This window comes from Emys orbicularis, chromosome 8, assembly GCF_028017835.1.
Source record: "Emys orbicularis isolate rEmyOrb1 chromosome 8, rEmyOrb1.hap1, whole genome shotgun sequence".
Taxonomy (NCBI): domain Eukaryota; kingdom Metazoa; phylum Chordata; order Testudines; family Emydidae; genus Emys; species Emys orbicularis.
The window spans coordinates 56,156,631-56,177,257 of record NC_088690.1 but is presented as its reverse complement, the minus strand read 5'-3'; the positions used below and the strand labels follow the sequence as shown (position 1 = coordinate 56,177,257).

The 20,627-nt window shown below is 41.8% G+C and overlaps 1 protein-coding gene across 4 annotated transcripts in view; it reads left to right on the top strand.

Annotated features, from left to right (window-relative positions):
* SMG7 (SMG7 nonsense mediated mRNA decay factor) overlaps positions 1-20,627 on the top strand; it is a 56,487-nt gene that overhangs the window by 15,568 nt on the left and 20,292 nt on the right. For 2 of the 4 annotated variants that reach the window (XM_065410033.1, XM_065410032.1), the window contains exons 7-12: positions 867-1,029; positions 1,462-1,618; positions 13,566-13,636; positions 13,995-14,055; positions 15,094-15,213; positions 15,823-16,108. In XM_065410033.1, the coding sequence (XP_065266105.1) occupies positions 867-1,029; positions 1,462-1,618; positions 13,566-13,636; positions 13,995-14,055; positions 15,094-15,213; positions 15,823-16,108 (858 nt within the window). Of the gene's footprint in view, positions 1-866; positions 1,030-1,461; positions 1,619-13,565; positions 13,637-13,994; positions 14,056-15,093; positions 15,214-15,822; positions 16,253-20,627 lie in introns of all 4 variants that reach the window. The other 2 variants (XM_065410031.1, XM_065410030.1) reach the window with 1 other exon arrangement.

Here is a 20,627-nt window from a genome sequence, read left to right as displayed (position 1 = left end):
ATTACGCTTCTGACTCCAGTTGTAGAATCTAGGGTGCTTATATGCTCTTAGGCAAAAAACAAAACTGGGCATGGGGCTCAGAAAAGTCATTTTTCCACTTAGGCAACTAACTTTAGCTCGTTATGTGATTTTTTTTTTTTTTTTTTTTTTTTTTTTTGTCTAAATTGATTGTGGTGCTAGATTGGATATCGGTCCTTATCACAGTGCATCAAAAAGGTTTAAAGTTAGTCTTCATCTGCCAAAGAATGGCAGGTGTCTAGTGTTACTGTACTTAGTGAAGCAAGGTAATTTTTGTAAACATGTGCGATTTTCATCACTATTAATAGTTCTGTCCCATGGGATTAAATATGGAAACACTCATAATGCATAACCATACAACATGGTTGATTTTCCTGATTTATCTGTAAAAATCTTAATCATGACACTACATTTGCTGCCGTTTCATTTTTTGAAAGGGAAAAAGATTAGCTCGTACGTTTCTGTGCAGTTTGAATAGTCACACATTTTAATGTAATCACTCTATTGCATGTTACATTTAAACTACATGGAGTGGGCCAGTCCCCCACAGTACATTCCATGTTATGTGTACAGGTGTTGAGGTCTAGCAAAGTCTGTCAGACTTAACTGAGCCCTTCCTGTGCCGTCTTAAGTGTATGTTTGCATTGGAGGGATAATTCGCTATTAGGGATTATCTAATAGCACTTGAAAAACATTTAGGATGAGTGCCTACTCCCCAAAGGCTGAACCATCGCTAATGCAGTACAATAGTAACCACAAGTCTGAAATGTCTGTCAGTCAACTAACCCTTTCACATGCATTCTTTCTGGGTTACAGTACACACACTTGTATATATTTCTTTGTTACAGAGGTTGTTATTCCAAAAAGCCTTCAACTCTCAGCAGTTAGTTCATATTACTGTCATCAACCTGTTTCAACTGCATCATCTGCGAGATTTTAGCAATGAAACTGAACAGCATAGTTACAGCCAGGATGAGCAGCTCTGCTGGACACAGCTACTTGCCCTCTTCAGTAAGTACTGAGACTCCACATTTTTTTTTGTTCTTGCTTCCTTATAGTATACATTTAAAATGGATTGTGTTCTTCCCTCCTTCCCCCCCCCACCCCCCAAATTCAGTTTTCTGTTTTTTTCCCCTTTGATTCACTTGTAAGGAGATACTTACCTATTTGTCCTACTGAATCTACCACCTCTCTTCAGTTGTCAACAGAGCCTTTTTAGGAAAAACAATTCAAAAAGCTAATGGCTGAACTTTGTGGTAAGAAGTAGTACATTGAAAATAAGATATTATGATCTGCCAGTGGAATCTTTAAACTAAAATCAGGAGGGTGGTTTGTTCTAAATAAATAGCCCTTCAAAATAGTGATTTATGGTGTAACACTTCTTAATTAGATTGTTGCTCAGTTTTAAAAGTTGTTATGGATTCCTCTATGTTGTCCTTTCAGTTTCCTTTCTTGGAGTCCTGTGCAAGTGTCCACTGCAGAATGACTTCCAGGAAGAGTCTTGGGGTGCATACCCGCTTCCTGCTGTAAAGGTCTCGACGGACTGGCTGAAACTTAGACCCAGTGTCTTCCAGGAGCCAGTAGTTGATGAAAGACAGTAGTGAGTCTCTCTTTTGATACAATTTTTTCTTTTTTCTTTTAACTTTCAGTCAGTTGTGTAAGGTGATAGTGACTAAAGAAGGATTAATGGTAGTGAAGAAATAGACTGGGTCCCTTAACTGGTCATTTACAGTCACTGAGGTTTTTAAAAGTACAGAATTTTTGTAAAGAAAAGTGAGGGTTCTGGGTGTTAAACTATATACAGTATTTGCAAATATGTAACCATTGGTTTTAGATTTTATTCATAGGGGTTTTTTTTGTTTTTTTTTTAAGGCTAGAAGGGACCATTTGAAACATCTAGTCTAACTCCTGCATAACATAAGCCAAACAACCTCACCCAGTAATCTGTGTTGGTTTTTTGTACTCGCTCAGTTAGATGTACTGAGACAGATGGCTGTAAAATGATTTTCCCATAGTCATACATTGAGGCTTGGATGTTGCTAGAATCCAAGATTCTCTCATAATCTTCAATTTTGTACTGAAGGTCAGCACAGAGAGCATCTCATGGTTTTGCTCTACTCTATGCCTGTAGTACCATAATTATAGGCTTTTTGTGGCACTGCCCAGTCTATTCTATAACTACAGCAATTGTTTAATTTTCTTTGGCTCTATGGATGATTTTTTTTTTCAACATCTAAGTGGCTATTATTGACATACATGTATAAATACTTTTCTTGGGATGCCTTAAAAAAACGAAGGTGAAGTACAGTGACTGGATTGATTGGCACTGCCTGAATAAATGTTAATCTTCACAGTAAGAATAGAATATTGTATACCTTAATAAAGAGAAGGCTGCTGTCATCCTGGGGGTAAGTGGCCACAATGGACAGAGCCCTACAAAAGCAGTGGGTATAGCATAGAACTGGGAGTCTGGAGATATAGAGTCTGTTCCTTGCTCCACCCCTAATTGAGTGGCCTTGGGCAAGTCACTTAACCTCTCTCTGCACCTCAGTTCCCTGATTGCAGTGGGGAGTAAGCACTATAATCCCTATTTGACAAAGTGCTTTGAAATCTGCCCTTAAAAAGTGTTATGTTATCTCCAACAGTCACTCAAAATTTAAAAAAAAATAGCTTAGGGAAATTTTTATCTTTCCATAATCTTCCTACTTCAAAAGATAAAGACATCACTCCATGCTTCATTTTGCCAAATCACAGGCTCAGGATAATGAAAAGGAAATCTGAGTTCAACAGTTTTTCAAGTTGTTCCATCATATGTTCAGTTTCCTTTTATAAACTGCAAGTGTAATTTTAAGGGTTTTTTAAAAGAGGCTTATGAACCTCTTTTAAACTTGAGTTAAAATTAAGTAAAATTGACAGATATTAAGTTCTTCATTGATGGGTTGTCCACATGGATTCCTCTCTTACTGCAGATGCATCAGATTCTTCTGGCTATCCGTTTCTACAACTTGCAGGTTCTTTCCATCTCCACCTAACCCCCAATACCTACTCAACTTCTTTCTTACCACACTTGGCAGAGAGATGGAATCCTTTCAGTCTGCCTGCTTCTCTTCAGTTCAGTTGCAGTGAGTGTTTAGGTTATACAGTTGTCAGGTTGTTAACTTTTAGATTGCCTGTTGGTTTTAAAGTATTTTTTTTACTACTTTCTTTTACTAATTTTTCATAGATAATAGGCTTGGATCCGCCTCCTCTCCCCTTCCATTTTTACGGAGACTTGAGCTGTTATGGTAGATGTTAAATCTCTGGGCTTTAGGAATGCCACTCTGTGGTGCTGCTATTTTGGCTATTTTGTTTAGGCAAATGTCATATCCCTGACCATTGCTTATTTGCTGCTCTTGTTCCAGGCAGACTCAGAAGGTTAGGGGTGCCTGCTTAGTTACTTCTTCTGGAGTACTTCAGTGAAAGCCTCCTCAGACACAGAGAAGGATGTGGCTAAGGCTCAGTCTTTCTCCAATCTCTCTCAGCTCATGCCCACGCCAGCTGGGATTTCATCCTGAGCTCCAGGGCTAAGATGTCTAAGGCACCAGTTGTCAGCTTCAATCCAGTTGTTGACTTCTTCACACACAGGTAGGAAGGAGCTTGACACTCCAGAGACAAGACTAGACATCCTCAGAACCAAGACACAAGAGTCAACATGTGTCTAACTTGTTTCAAGTGCCACAGCCAGTGGCATCCAAATAGCCCAAGATGGATTCCTCTGGAATCTTGTTACTGGCTATGAAAAGAGTATCTGCGGATTGCCTTTCCTCTCATACAGACTCTTCCTCACTCTCTGTACCCTGCACACACTCAGACAGTCCCCCAACCTGAAGCAAATACTCACCAGCAACTACACACCACACAACAAAAACACCAACCCAAGAACCAAACCCTGCTACAAACCCCGGTGCCAACTCTGTCCACATATCTATTCAAGGGACACCATGATAGGACCTAACCACATCAGCCACACCATCCAGGGCTCGTTCACCTGCATATCTACCAATGTGATATATACCATCATGTGCCAGCAGTGCCCCTCTGTACATTGTACATTGGCCAAACCGGACAGTCTCTACGCAAAAGAATAAATGGACACAAATCTGACATCAGGAATCATAACATTCAAAAACCCGTAGAAGAACACTTCAATCTCTCTGGTCACTCAATAACAGACCTAAAAGTGTCAATTCTTCAACAAAAAACCTTCAAAAACAGACTCCAACGTGAAGCTGCAGAACTGGAATTAATTTGCAAACTGGGTATCACCAGATTAGGCCTGAATAAAGACTGGGAGTGTTTGGGTCATTACAAAACCTAAACTTAATTTCCCCAATACTAATTTCTCCTTACTGTTACTCACACCTTCTTGTCAACTGTCTGTAATGGGCCACTCTCTTACCACTTCAAAAGTTATTTTTCCTCACTTGGTATCCTGCGGTTAATTGATTTATCTCGTTAGACTGACCTCACACTTGGTAAAGCAACCCCCATCCTTTCATGTATTTATATCTGCTCCTGTATTTTTCAATTCATGCATCCGATGAAGTGGGTTCTAGCCCACGAAAGCTTAACCAATTTATTTGGGCATAGTCTCTAAAGTGCCACTGTGACTCCTAATTGTTTTTGCTGATACAGAGTAACACGGTTACCACTCTGAAACCTGTGGTCTTTTTGGCAGTGTGAGTGACCTGTCTGTGGACCTGGTACTGAATTACCCTTTCTGGGATTGTACTGGATTCCCCTCAGCAGTGCAAACTAGACTTTTGGCCACCTAAATCATGGTACTGCATACAGCAGTTGAGAGATCAATACAGTATACTTCCCCTACCCATCTACAATGGGACTCAGTCCACTGGCTCCCTTGACACCTTTGAGGAGCAGTGGGCGCTGTCTGGGGTTCTCTGCTCGGTGTCCCCATCAGGTTCCCTTCTTTTGATCCTTTGACCGCACTCCTATCCGTTATTACTTTAGTTGTCCCCCATAATCATTTGGGTTTCAGGCCCTGTGGGTCCTCCCCTTAGGCTGGGGGGGGGGGGATCCTTTAGCAGTGGGCGGGCTTTGCCCACTTCCCGGAACCCAGTAAGTACAATGGGACTCAGGGATGGACTCCAAAGATTTCTCTTTGAGCAGGGGAGTGTATGGATCCCTGGTATTCTCCTGTGTCCATTGATTCAGTATACAAATGCTTATCAGTCATAGCCCTGCTGGGCACATTGGGGTATGAAGTGGGTCTGAGAGATTGTCAGCAACTGGTATTGTATACAATTCCATTTTCTTCCTATTCCCCATTCAACTTCCTTGTCCCTCTTCAGGAACCCCTCTCAAGATACGGTTGAAGCAAGAGGGTGGATTTTTCCACTGCTCCAAGATGTGGTGGGAGTTTTAGAATTCAGGGGCAGTTGGGGTTTTTAATTCTCATTATTTATTCTTTCTAAAGAAAGAGGGTTGGCAGCCCATTCTAGATTTTTTTGGTGTCTCAACAATATACACCTTGCTCACAGGAAATCCCTCAGATTCCTAGTAGGAACATCTCATTACCAGGGTTCTGTCCTTTAGTCTTTCTCTGCATTGAGAGTGTTCACCAAGAACCTGGTAGTAATAGCAGCTCATTTGCAGAGGAGTTTATTCATATCCCCTTGAAGGGTTGATCTAAGGAAGTTCAGCACAGCAGGTGGCCAATGCAGTTCAAATAACCTTAATGTTCTTTGCCACGCTAAAGCTCAAAGTCAACAAAGAAAAATCCACATTCAGCAGACACCTCATGGATCTGATGATCATAGTCCCACAAGAAGTCCTCTCCTCATTAAACTAGTGGAAGGACCCACTTCAAGTGTACAAGGAAGTACTCTTTGCTGCACCTCTACCTACCAAGACTCTGGGGACAGATGGTTCCATTGAGGGATGTGGAGAGTTCATGTAAGTCACCTTCAAACACCGGGCCTGTGGTCCTCTCAAGAAGTTTGTCTGCACATAAATGTCTTGGAACTCGGAGCCATTTGCCAGGCATGCAAAGCATTTTTGCCTCTACTCCTGGGATTTACAGTCCAAGTGCTAACAAACACCACCACAGTTATATATTATGTCAGCAGTAAAGGAGGAGTTAGGTCATCTGCACAAGAGAGCATTCAGCTCTATTCCTTACCCACTGATGTCACTGGCCCTGCATCATCCAAGCATCAGAACTTGCTAGAAGATCACCTCACCAGGCAGTTCTCAGACAATCACAAGTGGTCAGTCAAGGACCCAGTATTTCAGAGCATTTTTTTGCAAGTGGAGATACCCATCAATTGACCTATTTGCCACAGGTCAGAAAATAAATGCCAAGTGTTCTGCTCCATTCTGGGCTCTCAGATTCCTTTCTCATCCCCTGGACACTGGGACTAATGTATGCTTTCCCCTAATATCCTTGAGGGACCTGAGAAACCTGAGGCAAGATGTTGGATCAATTGTGATAGCCCCTGCATGGGCCAAGGAGTTCCAGTATTCAGATCTGATGAACCTCTCCGTGGAGCCCCAGATCACTTTGCCTGTCCTGCGCAACATAGTCTCACAGCACAGTGATTAGATCTTTCACCCAGTATTGTTAATAGCCTGGATGCTGGCTCGCTAACATCCACCAGAAAAAGCTGTTCAGTAGAAGTTTAGAACATTCTGTTCCAAAGCAGGAAAGCCTCAACTACATTGACTCGTAGCCAAGTAGAAAGTTTTCTATTCTGGCATTAGGACTAGAAGTCTCCCAGCAATATCGGACTATTTATTATCCCCAAAAGCTGGACTTTGTCAGTTCCACAAGCTGCAATATCTGCATATAACTTTCCTGTCCAGAATCACACTATTTTCTCACCCTACAGTGGCTAGATTGCTTAATGGCCTGATTCATGCTTTCCCCCAGTTTGGGAGCTCCCTTTTTAGGACCTCTATAACATTAAAAGGTTGATGGGTCCCCTCCTTTGAGTGCTTAGCAATCTGTTCCCTTTGCCACCTAGCTATGAAGACTGCCTTTCTAGTAGCCATTACATCTGTTTGAAGGGTAGTAGAGATTCAGGCCCTCAGGACAGGGCTTCCTTACACTGTGTTTCATAAGGAAAGGGTCACTCTCAGGTCTCATCCCAAGTTCCTGCCCAAAGTTGTTTAAAATGTTTGTGTGTATCTATTTATTCATCTTTGTTTTCTTCCCCAAGACTCGCTCAGTCTCGGGGGGAAACTAAATTTCATACACTTGATGTATTAAAGAGATTGTAAGACTACCTTAACAGGACAAAAATATTTTAGGAACATACCTAAACTGTGGCCTTCGTAGAGAAAATGAGTGAAGGGTTAGGCACTATCCTTTGAGATTCTTAGCTCGTCTTCAACTGTAAAAGAACACATTATGAGTGAGTTAGATCCACCTAGCCACATTAGAGCTCATTCTGCTAGACATCAGGCATCCTCTGCTAACTGTTCCTATTTCTGAAGTTTGTATGGTGGGCTGCATGCATGGTTCAGTCATTTACAAGACACTATTCTTTGGTGGAGGCTTCCAGATCAGATGCTGCTTATTTTAGGGCTGTTCTCCATTCATTGTTCAAGTAAGACTCCTAGTACCCACATCCAAGCTAACAGACAACTGCTGTTTGTCACCTAGAGTAGAATTCATGTGGACAATCACTCAAAGAAGAGAGAATGGTTACTTACATTACAGTAACTTACATGACATCTTCGAGATGTGTTGTCCACCTAGATTCCATGACCTGCACTCCTTCCCCACTACTATGGAGTCCTACTCCTCTAGGGCTCTGAACTGGTGAAGGAACTCAGGGACATTTGGGCCTGCTCTGCTGTTTATGCCTTTGGGTGAAGGTATGAGAGCATGTAGGGGACAAGCACAGCCCCAACGAACACTGCTGGCCAAAAGAGTCTAATCATGTGTGCATGAGGCACATGTGCACCAGGAGTGGAATCCATTTTGACAACACATCTCTAACAACCATACTTACTGTAAGGTAAGTAATCCATTCTTTCAAAATCATCTTTGATAGTAAAATTTTTTCCCCTGTATGGATACCTCCTTCATCCATCAGATTTGATCTTTCCCTCCTTCCCTCAGAACAAATGAACGTGTACTATTCCTTTTTCCCCTCAAAGTAAAAAGTTCTGAATTCTGCAGTGAGAAGGTAGGACACAGAGCCCTACTTAAAAATCCCTCACTTTTGCTCAATTTGTCTACATGCTCCTATTCTCGTAGTGAAGGGGCAACATCAACTTGATCATGCTGGTCTGATTGTTATACTTTCGTTAGTTGCAAGCAACAGCTAAGATTAATATAACTGAAAACTTGGTGAAATAACCTTATTTTTTCTCTCTCTAGTTCAAGTTGTGCATTTGACAGCTCTTTGTAGTAATCACTGTCTCTTTGCTGAAAACTCATATCAACAGGGAACAAACTCTTGTACAATATTTTAAAAAGAATTAAATAGACATTCTGTTAAAGTCCTGTATCATCCTTGGATTTTAATAAATTTGTCAATTTTAAAAATTCAAGCTGACCATGTCTCTAAAGTTTTTCTCACAGTACTGCTAAGAACAAAAAGCTTCCTTTAGGATAAAAAAACACTTTTGCCTTTTTTCTCTTCATTGGTTCTCCTGAAACCTGTATATGTTGTGTCTCTCCATCTTTGTAATACTCTAGTGCAGTGGTTCTCAACCTGTGGTCTGCGGATTATGTCTAAGGGGTCCATGAAAGACTTACACTGAAAACTGACTGAACAGAATTCAACTGTATATACAGACAATAGATTTCCAAAGGGGTCCGCACCTCCATTAGAAATGTCCAAAGGGGTCCGTAAATGAAAAAGGTTGAGAACCACTGTCCTAGTCATACTTCTGAGGCCTTCCTATTATATGGTAAAGCTGCGAGTATCCCTGTCCTATTTATTTGGTCCATCGGTCTTAACTGTACTTATTCTTGGACTCATTGGGGAAATAATCCTTGTACTTTAACATGCAGATTTAGAATTTTCTGTTCTCTGAAAAATGCAGAAATACACAAGTTCCCACCCTTACGGTTTATGTGCTTTTTCTTGTGGATAATGGATCTTACCTTAAACGGCTGATACAGATTTTTCTTCTGCTGAAACCATATTACCCCAAGGCAGGAATCTTTAATCCCAGATAGGAAAAGAAATATCCATAAAATATACCAATTCTAGTGTGTGGTTCTTCACAATCTGGTTCCTGGCCACCTCTATCTGTTGCCTGAAGACAGCAGCCAGTGCACTTTGGAAACTATTTTAAGTAGGCCTCCTAAGTTTTTGTTTGTTTGTTTTAAACATTTTACACTCACATACCAGACTCCAAAATAGCTAAAGCAGACATCTACTGTTAGTAAAGATTTTATTAATTTATTTCAAAAGGCATGTTGAAAGTATGGCAAGTATCATGGATGAGAACTACACTGATGATATTTATACTCCACCTCTATTCCCCTCACGCCCTACTGTACAAACAGAATGAGGGTTTGTTACTTAGTTTATATCAAAGAGGATTTGATGGACTTACAAAATCAACATTTTTACATCCACCAATCTCAGTAGCCATTCAGGAAAAGTCGCTGACCTACCTTCAGGATACATGTTTGTGTTTCAATCCATCATGTGTTAGATAATGACTAAGATTTACTGAAAAAGGTCAGATTCATTCTGAGAGCTCTGGGCATGTGTAGGGCGTGGGTCTCACTGCTGTGGCGCCTCCTGCTGGTCGTCCTTGGGAATTACCTTTCCCAGCCTTGGAGCGCCCTCTGCAGGCCGGTGATCCGCCTTGCCACTGGCCCCGTGTCCCTCCCAGGACCCCGGTGCCCCTTTTCCGCCGGGTGCTGCCCCCTGGCAGTACCCCCACAGTTCTGGGTCTCCCCTTCCCAGGGGAACCCCCACCCACTATCCCCACTTTGCCTCAGTCTTGGCTACTGCCCAGTCTCCATCTAGCCCTCGTTCACTGTGGCAGACTGCAGTATCAGCCACTCATCACAGGCAGAGGGGTTCGGACCTGCTGCCTCTGCCTCCCCATGGGCTGCCCCCTGCAACTCTACACCTACTAGGCCTTGCCAGGCCTGCAGCCTCGGGCTTTCCTAGGCCGGAGCTCCCAGCTCCTCTGGCCCTTCCCCAGCCCTGCTCCCAATCTAGGTGTCTGGTTAAGCTCCCTTGTGCCAGGCCCTTCTCTCTCTGAAGGCAGAGCGAGTGATGTCTGGGCTCCTGGCTCACTGCCTCTTATAGGGGCCAGCTGGGCCTGATTGGGGTGTGGCCCAGCTGCAGCCGCTTCCCCTAATCAGCCCAGCTTTTAGAGCTGCAGCCCTCTCCAGGGCTGCTTTTACCCCTGCAGCCCTCCTTTAGGGCTGATTTCAAGCCCTTCAGGGCAGGAGCGGGTGTCCACTCCGCTACAGCATGCCTTTGACTTAGAATGCCTATTGCTTTCACAGAATTGATGCCAGTTACTACAGGATATAAATGTTAATCCAAGGCATTGTCTGCCAGAGGGAAGGGGAGATGAGGGGGTCTGTCACAGGAGGCAAGTGAACTGCAATATAAATATTACTGGTACACTTGTAAAGTTTAAGTGGGACCCTGACAAATTAGGCACAATGAAAATTTGAAATGGATTAGTATTCTTTAATCTCTGCTCCCCACCTCACTCCCTTGAGGCAACAAAACTTAGGGGTTGTTTGGTGAAACTGCCTAGAATATGGTAGGAAATACTTTCTCCTTCATCTGACACATAACTCGTCTTTCTTTTTACTGGTGCCAGCCCCTTGCACTTTTGCGCACACTGTACTTGGTAGTTAACACTGGCAGTGAAAAGATACTAACTCCTGTTTTGTAGCCCAGTTTGCAAGTGTTTGTCTATGAGGGGAGACATACAACTGGAAGGAGTCTCCAGGCCAGAGCCATGCCTTCAGAGACAGAGTTTTAAGAATTCCTTGAGCTCAATTGTAGGGGCGAGAGGTGGATTGTGAAACGTGAGATGGGACCAGGATGCAGGTTATTTCCAATATGGCTACTGTAGGAGTCCATGCTGCAGGATGTGTTTTACAGGCTATTCAGGTTTTTTAACCCTCAGCAAGTATCTGCTGGAGTCACTAAATTCTTCTATGCTAACAGAGCTGCAAGTTCAGTTAACCAATCTGCTCAAGTTCAAGGTGGCTATAAGCTCTGTCAGTACGGCTAATGGTGTTTTGTAAGCTCCTTTACCTGGACCATTCTGGTTAAAGGAATTTAGGCTTCTCTGAGTAATTCTTGATTTATCTGATCTTCATTTCAAACTGTATTGTTTCACTGAATTTAAATGCATCACTTTTGCTTCACTCCTATAACTATAGGACAATATAGCTGGAAGAAAATAATATACAGAGAATTTTCATGATCAGTATTTTAAAATAAGACTGAGGAAATTCACAAACTTTAAGAAATCCTTATACTGTATTTTAATTTGCTAAACTTATTAGAATGTTATAAAATTTCATACATTTCTTACAAGCCCTATGCCAGGGTGGCCAAACTGAGGCTTGTGAGCCACATTCGGCTCTTCTACCAGTAAGGTGCGGCTCGTGGAGCTCCATTCCCCCCAATTCTCCACCTACCAGACTGCGGGGGGAGCGGCTTGGGCCCTCTGCCTTGCAGCGGAGTGGTGGGGTAGAGGCTTCTGTCCAGTGAGGAGAGGGGTCTCAGGGCTTCGGCCCCACAGGTGCACCTGCCGGGGCTTGGGGCTTCAGCAGGAGCAGGGTTGAAGCCCCGAGCCCCGTCTAGGTGTGCCATGGCTCTCAAACTTCTGAAGATTGTCGTATGCGGCTCAGAGGGTCAGTAAGTTTGGCCACCCCTGCCCTATGCTCTACAAAAGCAGCCATACACTAAGAAATGTAGTCCGCATTTGTGCTAGGGTACGTCTATACTTACCCGCTGGTTCGGCGGCAAGCAATCGATCTTCTGGGATCGATTTATCGTGTCTTGTCTAGACGCGATAAATCGATCCCGGAAGTGCTCGCCGTCGACGCCGGTAATCCTGCTCCGCGAGAGGAGTAGGCGGAGTCGACGGGGGAGCCTGCCTGCCGCGTGTGGACCCGCGGTAAGTACCTTTAAGTTCGAACTAAGATACTTCGACTTCAGCTACATTATTCACGTAGCTGAAGTTGCGTATCTTAGTTCGAACTGGGGGCTTAGTGTGGACCAGCCCTAAGCTGAATTCTAGTTGGGTCTGTGGCTAATCTGTTTAGCCACAGACCCAACTAGAATTCATCCTCCTGGAATATGCCTGTGTCTTACCCATCAGAACTTTTCTTCACATTCTTCCATTTCCACTACTACTGTATATTTTTATATCTCACCATGAGTCAGATTTGGAGGGGTGGGGAGTGTAATAGTACTGTGCTCCATTCAAGCTCATCTAGCAATCACAGAGTACCATGTGCTTGCAAAACAAGTAGCAAAATGGTTATCAGTGATTGATTTTAAGCCTGTTGATGGCAATTAAATGTTAACGTGCTATTGAGATAATGGAGTATTTCACATCTCTATTCAAGCTATTTTCAGTCTGTCTGCAGACACGGCTTCACATTTGAAAGATTATTTGCCAACTTATGCTTTCCTTTATTTTTAAAAAAATCTGCAAAAACAGTTGGGGCCCCAGAGAATAAAGGAATACCACAGAGTGCTGAATCAGTCCAACCCTTCCATCTCACTGTTGCCATGGCACCCATATGCCCACACTTGTGTACCTCACTACACTTTTATTAATAAGACCTGACTATTCATAGATAGACAGATATCCACTATTTCCCCCTCTGTTGTAAAATCAGAGGACTTTATTTCATTCTCAAACAATTGCCTCACTTTATACGTGCCCCATAGAGTAGTTCTCAGATTTGAAATTGAAACAGAGTGGTATTTCCAGTCATTGCACCAGCTTTAGCAGGGCATGCATGTAGAGTGAAGGTAGTTCAGTGTTCAACTTAAATCCAACCTGAACTTAGGACTTCCTGATGTTCCAACATCTACTTCTAGAACTACAATATTCTGTTGAGGTTTTTAGAAGTAATGAGTCTGCTCAACCCTAACTATATCTTACAGAAGAATTTTGTCTCTGAACTGATTTTCAGATATGTTCTCTTGAGAAGAGTCAGCTTTGAATTGGAAAGTACGAACTACAAACAAATGCTGTGAACTCATTCCCCTAGTATAATATTTTAAAATCAAGTGACACCTGTGGTTTGTTTCTCTCTAGCTGGTACATGCACTTGCCATACTTCCAGAATTTGGAGACAAGAAACTGGGTTCTCTGGTTATCTTATACTGCCTTTTGAAAGAATTTTGCAGTGAGGGAGGGATGCCAAAAATCTTGATAATGTTATCCATTCTTGGAAGCAGTTGTGCTGAGTTGGATTTCAACTCTGTCATAGGTCTCCATATTTAATTGGTACAATCAGTAGAATTCCAGTTCAGACATACCATGACAAGTGGAAACTATCTTCTTTTGATTTCTAGCATTTGGCCATGGCTGATTTCTCTGCTAAACAGCTTCCAGCCCCATGAGGAAGATCTTTCCAGCACTAATGGTAAGGATGCCCCTAGACTGTGTTCTGTGAAAGGGAGGTGGGAGAGGGGGAGGAAGTGTCTCTAGCATCATTGGTGTTGGGGTATCATGGTTGGATATGAAAGTCAAATAAAGCACCGTCCAGTATTAGTGCACTTAGAATGTGAATATTTTACAAACTGCTCTTTCCTGTGCTGAGCATATTGTATTTCATTTGATCTATCCTTCACTTCCTATAGATCCCACAGCACGAGCAGTACAGCATTTATCTAGTAGTGTGAGCTGTACTGTATATGGTGACTGGATATCCATAACCTTACTGGTGCAGCATATTTCAGGCCTTGTATACTGATATTCTTTCCTGTCTGATTGTTCACCAGCTACCCCACTTCCAGAGGAGTTTGAGTTGCAGGGATTCTTGGCTCTGAGACCCTCATTCAGGTGAGTGGCAGCTGAAAGATGCTTTACCTGTACTGGTGGTGAAGTACTGAGATGAAGACTTTGTGGTAGGGAGATACTGACGTTCTGCACTAACCCTGTTTTCACAACAAGTACAGATGAAAGTAGATCTCCTTACAAACAATTTTAATAAGTAAAAAGTGGTCTGCTTGCAGGACTCCAATCTCTCTAGTTTCGTGATGAACTGGAGTCCATGTCCGGTATCAGACAGGAGTAAAATTTTTGAGGAAGGGAAAGTTTCATTTTTTTGAACACATTTGTATATAAAACATACTAAAACTTGTAACATGGACGGGGTTCTTTTTTTCTGGTTTTAATTTTTAGATTTTCCTTTTTGCATTTTTCCTTCAATAGCCTTCAACCCAGCTTTGGAAACAGTGATGATCTTAAAGGAGAACTCACACTGAGAACTTGGGAAAGGAATATATTTATATGAAAAATACTACTTGGCCCTTTTGTTTCCTTTGCTGCTGTTGAAGTTGTTGTGGGATTTTCTCCCTCTGAGCCTAACTTGTTCTTCAGTTTGATCCTGTAGCAAAGTAGTTTTCCTATGCTTGACATATGAATAATTTCCATAGCATCAGAGTACTAATAGCACTATGACTTCACTACAGGAGCCAGGAGGAGATGGCTAGTGAGGGAGAAACATTGGTTTAAACAAATTAAACTCCTTATGAAAAATTATTAAATCCAATCACTTACTGTTAACCTTTATGCTTGTGGTCTTAATTAATATGAGGATATTTCCTAATATCATGCACCCTTTTGTCATGTCATAAAGGACTTGACGTCACTAACTTACTTGCTTAATGTAGACCTTCTTTATTAAAGTAATATAACTGAAAATGCAATTCCGATATCTGTAACTGTATTTAGGTTATTAAACCCTGCTAAAAATGAAACCTGCAATAGCTTTCTGTACAATTCATCGTCCTTTTTGAAAGCCTCCGTTTGCCTTTACGGTACAAGAGGTAACTGAGATTAATTTTATTTTCCATTCTTTGTTTACGTCCACATTAGGAACTTGGATTTCTCCAAAGGCCACCAGGGGATTACAGGAGACAAAGAAGGGCAGCAGCGACGGGTACGGCAGCAACGACTGATCTTCACAGGAAAATGGATTGCTGACAACCAGCCAAGGTATCTACGCAGCTGCTGCTGCTCTCTCTCACTCCTGTTTGTATATTGTTCTTGCTTAAAGCATAGTAGTATTGACAGATGCCGGAGATTTAACCGTTTTGAGTGGAAATGTTGATATGTTGTCTTAGTGTATTGTAGAACACTACATATGTAAGTAAATGTTTTGTACTGTGGTAGTGACTAAAAAATAGTGCGCGAATGCATGGTGCTGATAATGGGCATTCGTGAAACTTGTAATTAGTGGAGAATACACAGTTTCTTACAATCCCTGCCCCAAACAGGTAAATCTATCTTCCTACATGGTGGTAAAGCATCTAGTACAATGGGACCGCTGAGTACTACTGTGGTACAATTAAATAACAATACTGGCAATAGTAGGTGAAGTGGTAGAGACTGGGTAATGGTGGGTGGGTGTGCATATTGAAGAGTGCCATCGGCCTGGAAGGTATGATGTAATTTGTGTTATAGAGTTAGTACTGAGGCTGCGGGGTTCGTGTGCTGGCTCCTTGCTTGTTGTGTATGTCATGCCATTATTATAGCCTGGGAAGATGGGTTACATGGTTAAAACGACTACTACATGCTATTCAGTACCTTTTTTTCTTTTTTTAGGCTGATTCAGTGTGAAAACGAAGTAGGAAAACTGTTGTTTTTGACAGAAATCCCAGAGTTGTTACTAGAGGACCCTAGTGAAGCCAAAGAGAGTCTCGTCCTACAAGAAACATCCATTGCAGAGCCACTGTCTACAGATGGGAGCCCAGGACTCAAATCAGTTCTGTCTACTGGCAGAAATCTTAGCAACTGTGACACTGGGGAGAAACCAATGGTCACATTCAAAGAGAACATTAAACCACGAGAGGTAAACCGAGAGCAAGGGCGAATCTATCCACCTAAAGATGTGGGTAGGGAAAGAAGGGACTATAGCAAAGGAATAACAGCTACTAAAAATGATGGAAAGAAAGACAACAAGAGAAAGAATGAAACCAAGAAATGCAGCTTGGAGAAGATGCAGGAAGCAGGAAAGCAGAATGTGGCAGTGCAGGTAAGGCATTGAGATTCTGAGTACAGTGTCTGTCTCTTGCCTTTTTCTTAGATGGTAAGCTCTTTGGAGCAGGGATTGGCTTTTTGTATATGCAGCATCTAGCTGAAAGGAGCCCTAACTGAGGTCCTAGGTGCTATTTCTATGCAAATAGTTAATAATTGAAGAACAGCAACAGGCCTTATTTAGGGACTAGATATAAAAGTGATTCATGGCATTTCCTTACAAGTTTACTCTTGGGGGAAGGGAGGTAATGGAGGGTGACCTGTTTGCTGTGTTCAGTGCCTTAAATTGTAGTTCTACACTGAAAAGTCACTAGTTAAAAATGGCACTTCTGACTTGACAGATCAGTTCCTCTACTATACACAAGGGCCTGTTTACTTTAGTGTCATACATTTTTATTAGGGCTGTCGATTAATCGCTGTTAACTCAAGCGATTAACTTAAAAAATTAATTGGGATTAATCTCAGTTTTAATCACACTGAAACAATAGAATACCAATTGAAATTTAATAAATATTTTGGATGTTTTTCTACATTTTTAAATATTTGATTTCAGTTTACAACACAGAATACAAAGTGTACAGTGCTCACTTTATATTATTTTTGATTACAGATATTTGCACTGTAAAAATGATAAACGAAAGAAATAGTATTTTTCAATTCACCTCATACAAGTACTGTAGTGCAATCTCTTTATCTTGAAAGTTGAACTTACAAATGTAGATTTTTTTTTTTGTTACATAAGTGCACTCAAAAACAAAGCAATGTAAAACTTTAGAGCCTATAAGTCCTCACTCAGTCCTACTTCTTGTTTAGCCAATCACTAAGACAAACAAGTTTGTTTACATGTATGGGAGATAATGTTGCCCTCGTCTTATTTACAATGTCACCTGAAAATGAGAACAGGTGTTCACATGATGCTGTTGTAGCTGGCATTGCTAGGTATTTCCATGCCAGGTATGCTAAACATTCGTATGCCCTTCCATGCTGATGACACTCTTAAAATAAATAATGCACTAATTAAATTTGTGACTGAACTCCTTTGGGGAGAATTGTATGTCTCCTGCTCTGTTTTAAGAACACTTTTACTGAAGATTTGACAAAATTCAAAGACGGTACCAAATGTGAGATTTCTAAAGATAGCTACAGCACTTGACCCAAGGTTTAAGACTCTGAAGTGCCTTCCAAAATCTGAGAGAGACGAGGTGTGGAGCATGTTTTCAGAAATCTTAAAAGAGCAACACTCCGATGTGGAACCTACAGAACCCGAACCACCAAAACAGAAAATCAACCTTTTGTTGGTGGCATCTGACTCAGATGATGAAAACGAACGTGCGTGAGTCCTCACTGCTTTGGATCGTTATTGAGCAGAACCCATCATCAGCATGGCAGCATGTCCTCTGGATTGGTGGGCGAAGCATGAAGGGACATAAGAATCTTTAGCACATCTGGCACGTAAATATCTTGCAACGCTGGCTACAGTAGTGCCAGGCAAATGCCTGTTCTCACTTTCAGGTGACATTATAAACAAGAAGTGGGCAGCATTATCTCCTGCTAATGTAAACAAACTTCTTTGTCTGAGCGATTGGCTGAACAAGAAGTAGGACTGAGTGAACTTGTAGGCTCTAAAGTTTTACATAGTTTTATTTTTGAGTGCGGTTATTTTTTGTACTTAATTCTACATTTGTAAGTTCAACTTTCAAGATAAAGAGATTGCACTACAGTACTTGTATTAGGTGAATTGAAAAATACTATTTCTTTTGGTTTTTTTACAGTGCAAATATTTGTAATAAAAAATAAAGTGAGCACTGTACACTTTGTATTCTGAGTTGTAATGGAAATCAACATATTTGAAAATGTAGAAAACATCCAAAAATATCTAAATAAATGGTATTCTATTGTTTAACAGAGCAATTAATCAGCTTTTTTTAATCGCTTGACAGCCCTAATTTTTACTACTGTTAGCACTACATAATCTGCAAAGCTTGAGTATAGACTGAATTCTGTTCTGCCTCATATATTAACTTGATTCAAGACAATAGGGATGCATAGGTGTACATGAGGTCAGAAACTGACTTGTAGAATCTTACTGCTGGTGGTTCATGAGCCAGCTAACACAGCTTGACTTTCAGATACCAGATTGTTGTAAGGCTGAGAGTTAATAAGCCACCTTTTTAACTTGTAACTGAGCATATTTGGTAAGGAGTCATTGATGGACTCAACCCTAGAACTCCTAATGCCATTTTTAGTACCACCCTTTTGTAGAGAACCATTACATTTTGAGGGACCCCAAGGATCTAGGAAAAATCACTTCAGCTGTCTAGAAAGAGTGAGTGTGTATCAGATCCATCAGCTGCCTTTGCTACAGTATCTATGATGTTGATACAGCTCCTTTTTTGGCAGTAGATTGATAGACTTACTCTGCAGTGATTCAATTTATTTTCTTTGAGGGAATCAGAGAGTGGCTTTGGACAACTGGTCTTCTGCTCATTCTCCTCTTAGGGCTTTCTTGAACATTCATACTTCATCTAATGCAGAATGTAGTGTAGTTGTGTATCTATATTCCAAAGATGACACTAACATTTCATTTCTCGTTTCAATTCAAGGTGTTGATCATTACCCCTTAATTGTTTGAGTCCTGGCCATCTTAAGACTGCATGTCTCCTCAGCACTCCCCTGACAGTTGAAATTCTGATGAGGGTCATGAGCTGACATGTCTCAGATTCAAACAGGGACTGTGGAGGCACAATTTTTTCAGTGGCATGTTTAGACTAGAGTCAAATTCCCTCCCTTTGTTGGTCTGACAGCTTTAGTTTGACTTTAGGTCATTCTGCAAAGCCCATCTGTTTGCTCAGGCTTTCCCTGAAGGAACTGGTGGTTCTTTTGTGGTGGGGAGGTGAAGTACAGAAGAAATTGTCAGTCTTACATTTTTGTTTTCATAAATTGTAAGCGAAGCAAGACTAGTAAGAGTAAGTTAGACATCAAAAATAAACCAGGGGAAATTGGCTAGATACTAGGACAATTCTTTACAAATTCCAGTGAAATGGGAAGGATTACACTAAAAGATAACGAGGAGTCCTTGTGGCACCTTAGAGACTAACAAATTTATTTGGGCATAAGCTTTCGTGGGCTATGACCCACTTCATCAGATGCATGGAGGGAAAATTCAGTAGGTAGGTATAAATAATATACAGCACATGAAAAGATGGGAGTTACCTTACCAAATGGGGGGTCAGTGCTAACGAGGCCAATTCAGTCACAGTGGATGTGGTCCATTCCCAACAGTTGACAAGAAGGTCTGAGTATCAACAGAGGGAAAATTACTTTTTGTAGTGACCCAGCCACTCCCGGTCTTTATTCAGGCCTAATTTGATGGTGTCAAGTTTGCAAATTAATTCCAGTTCTGCAGTTTCTTGTTGAAGTCTGTTTTTGAAGTTTTTTCATTGAAGAATGGCCACTTTTAAGTCTTTTATTGAGTGTCCAGGGAGATTGAATTGCTCTCCTACTGGTTTTTGAATGTTACAATTCTTGATGTCTGATTTGTGTCCATTTATTCTTTTGTGTAGAGACTGTCCGATTTGGCCAATGTAAATGGCAGAGGGGCATTGCTGGCACATGATGGCATATATCACATTGGTAGATGTGCAGGTAAACGAGCCCCTGATGGTGTGGCTGATGTGGTTAGGTCCTATGATGGTGTCCCTTGAATAGATATGCGGACAGAGTTGGCAACAGGGTTTGTTGCAGGGATTGGTTCCTGGGTTAGTGTTTCTGTTGTGTGGTGTGTAGTTGCTGGTGAGTATTTGGGGGTCTGTCTGTAAGCGAGGACTGGCCTGTCTCCCAAGGTCTGTGAGAGTGAGGGATCATCCTCCAGGATAGGTTGTAGATCCTCGATGATGCACTGGAGAGGTTTTAGCTGAGGGCTTTGGTGATGGCTAGAGGTGTTCTGTTACTTTCTTCGTTGGGCCTGTCCTGTAGTAGGTGACTTCTGGGTACCCTTCTGGCTCTGTCTATCTGGAATGGGCCACATCCACCCTGACTGAATTGGCCTTGTTAGCACTGACCATTTTTTCATGTGCTGTATATTTATACCTACCTGCTGTATTTTTCACTCCATGCATCTGACAAAAGCTTATGCCCAATAAATTTGTTAGTCTCTAAGGCCTGGTCTACACTGGGGGGAGGGGGGGATCGACCTAAGATACACAACTTCAGCTACGAGAATAGCGTAGTTGAAGTCGACGTATCTTAGGTCAACTTACCTCACATCCTCACGGTGCGGGGTCGACTGTTGCCGCTCCCCGGTTGACTCCGCTTCCGCCTCTCGCCGTGGTGGAGTACAGGAGTCGACGGCAGAGTGATCAGGATCGATTTAT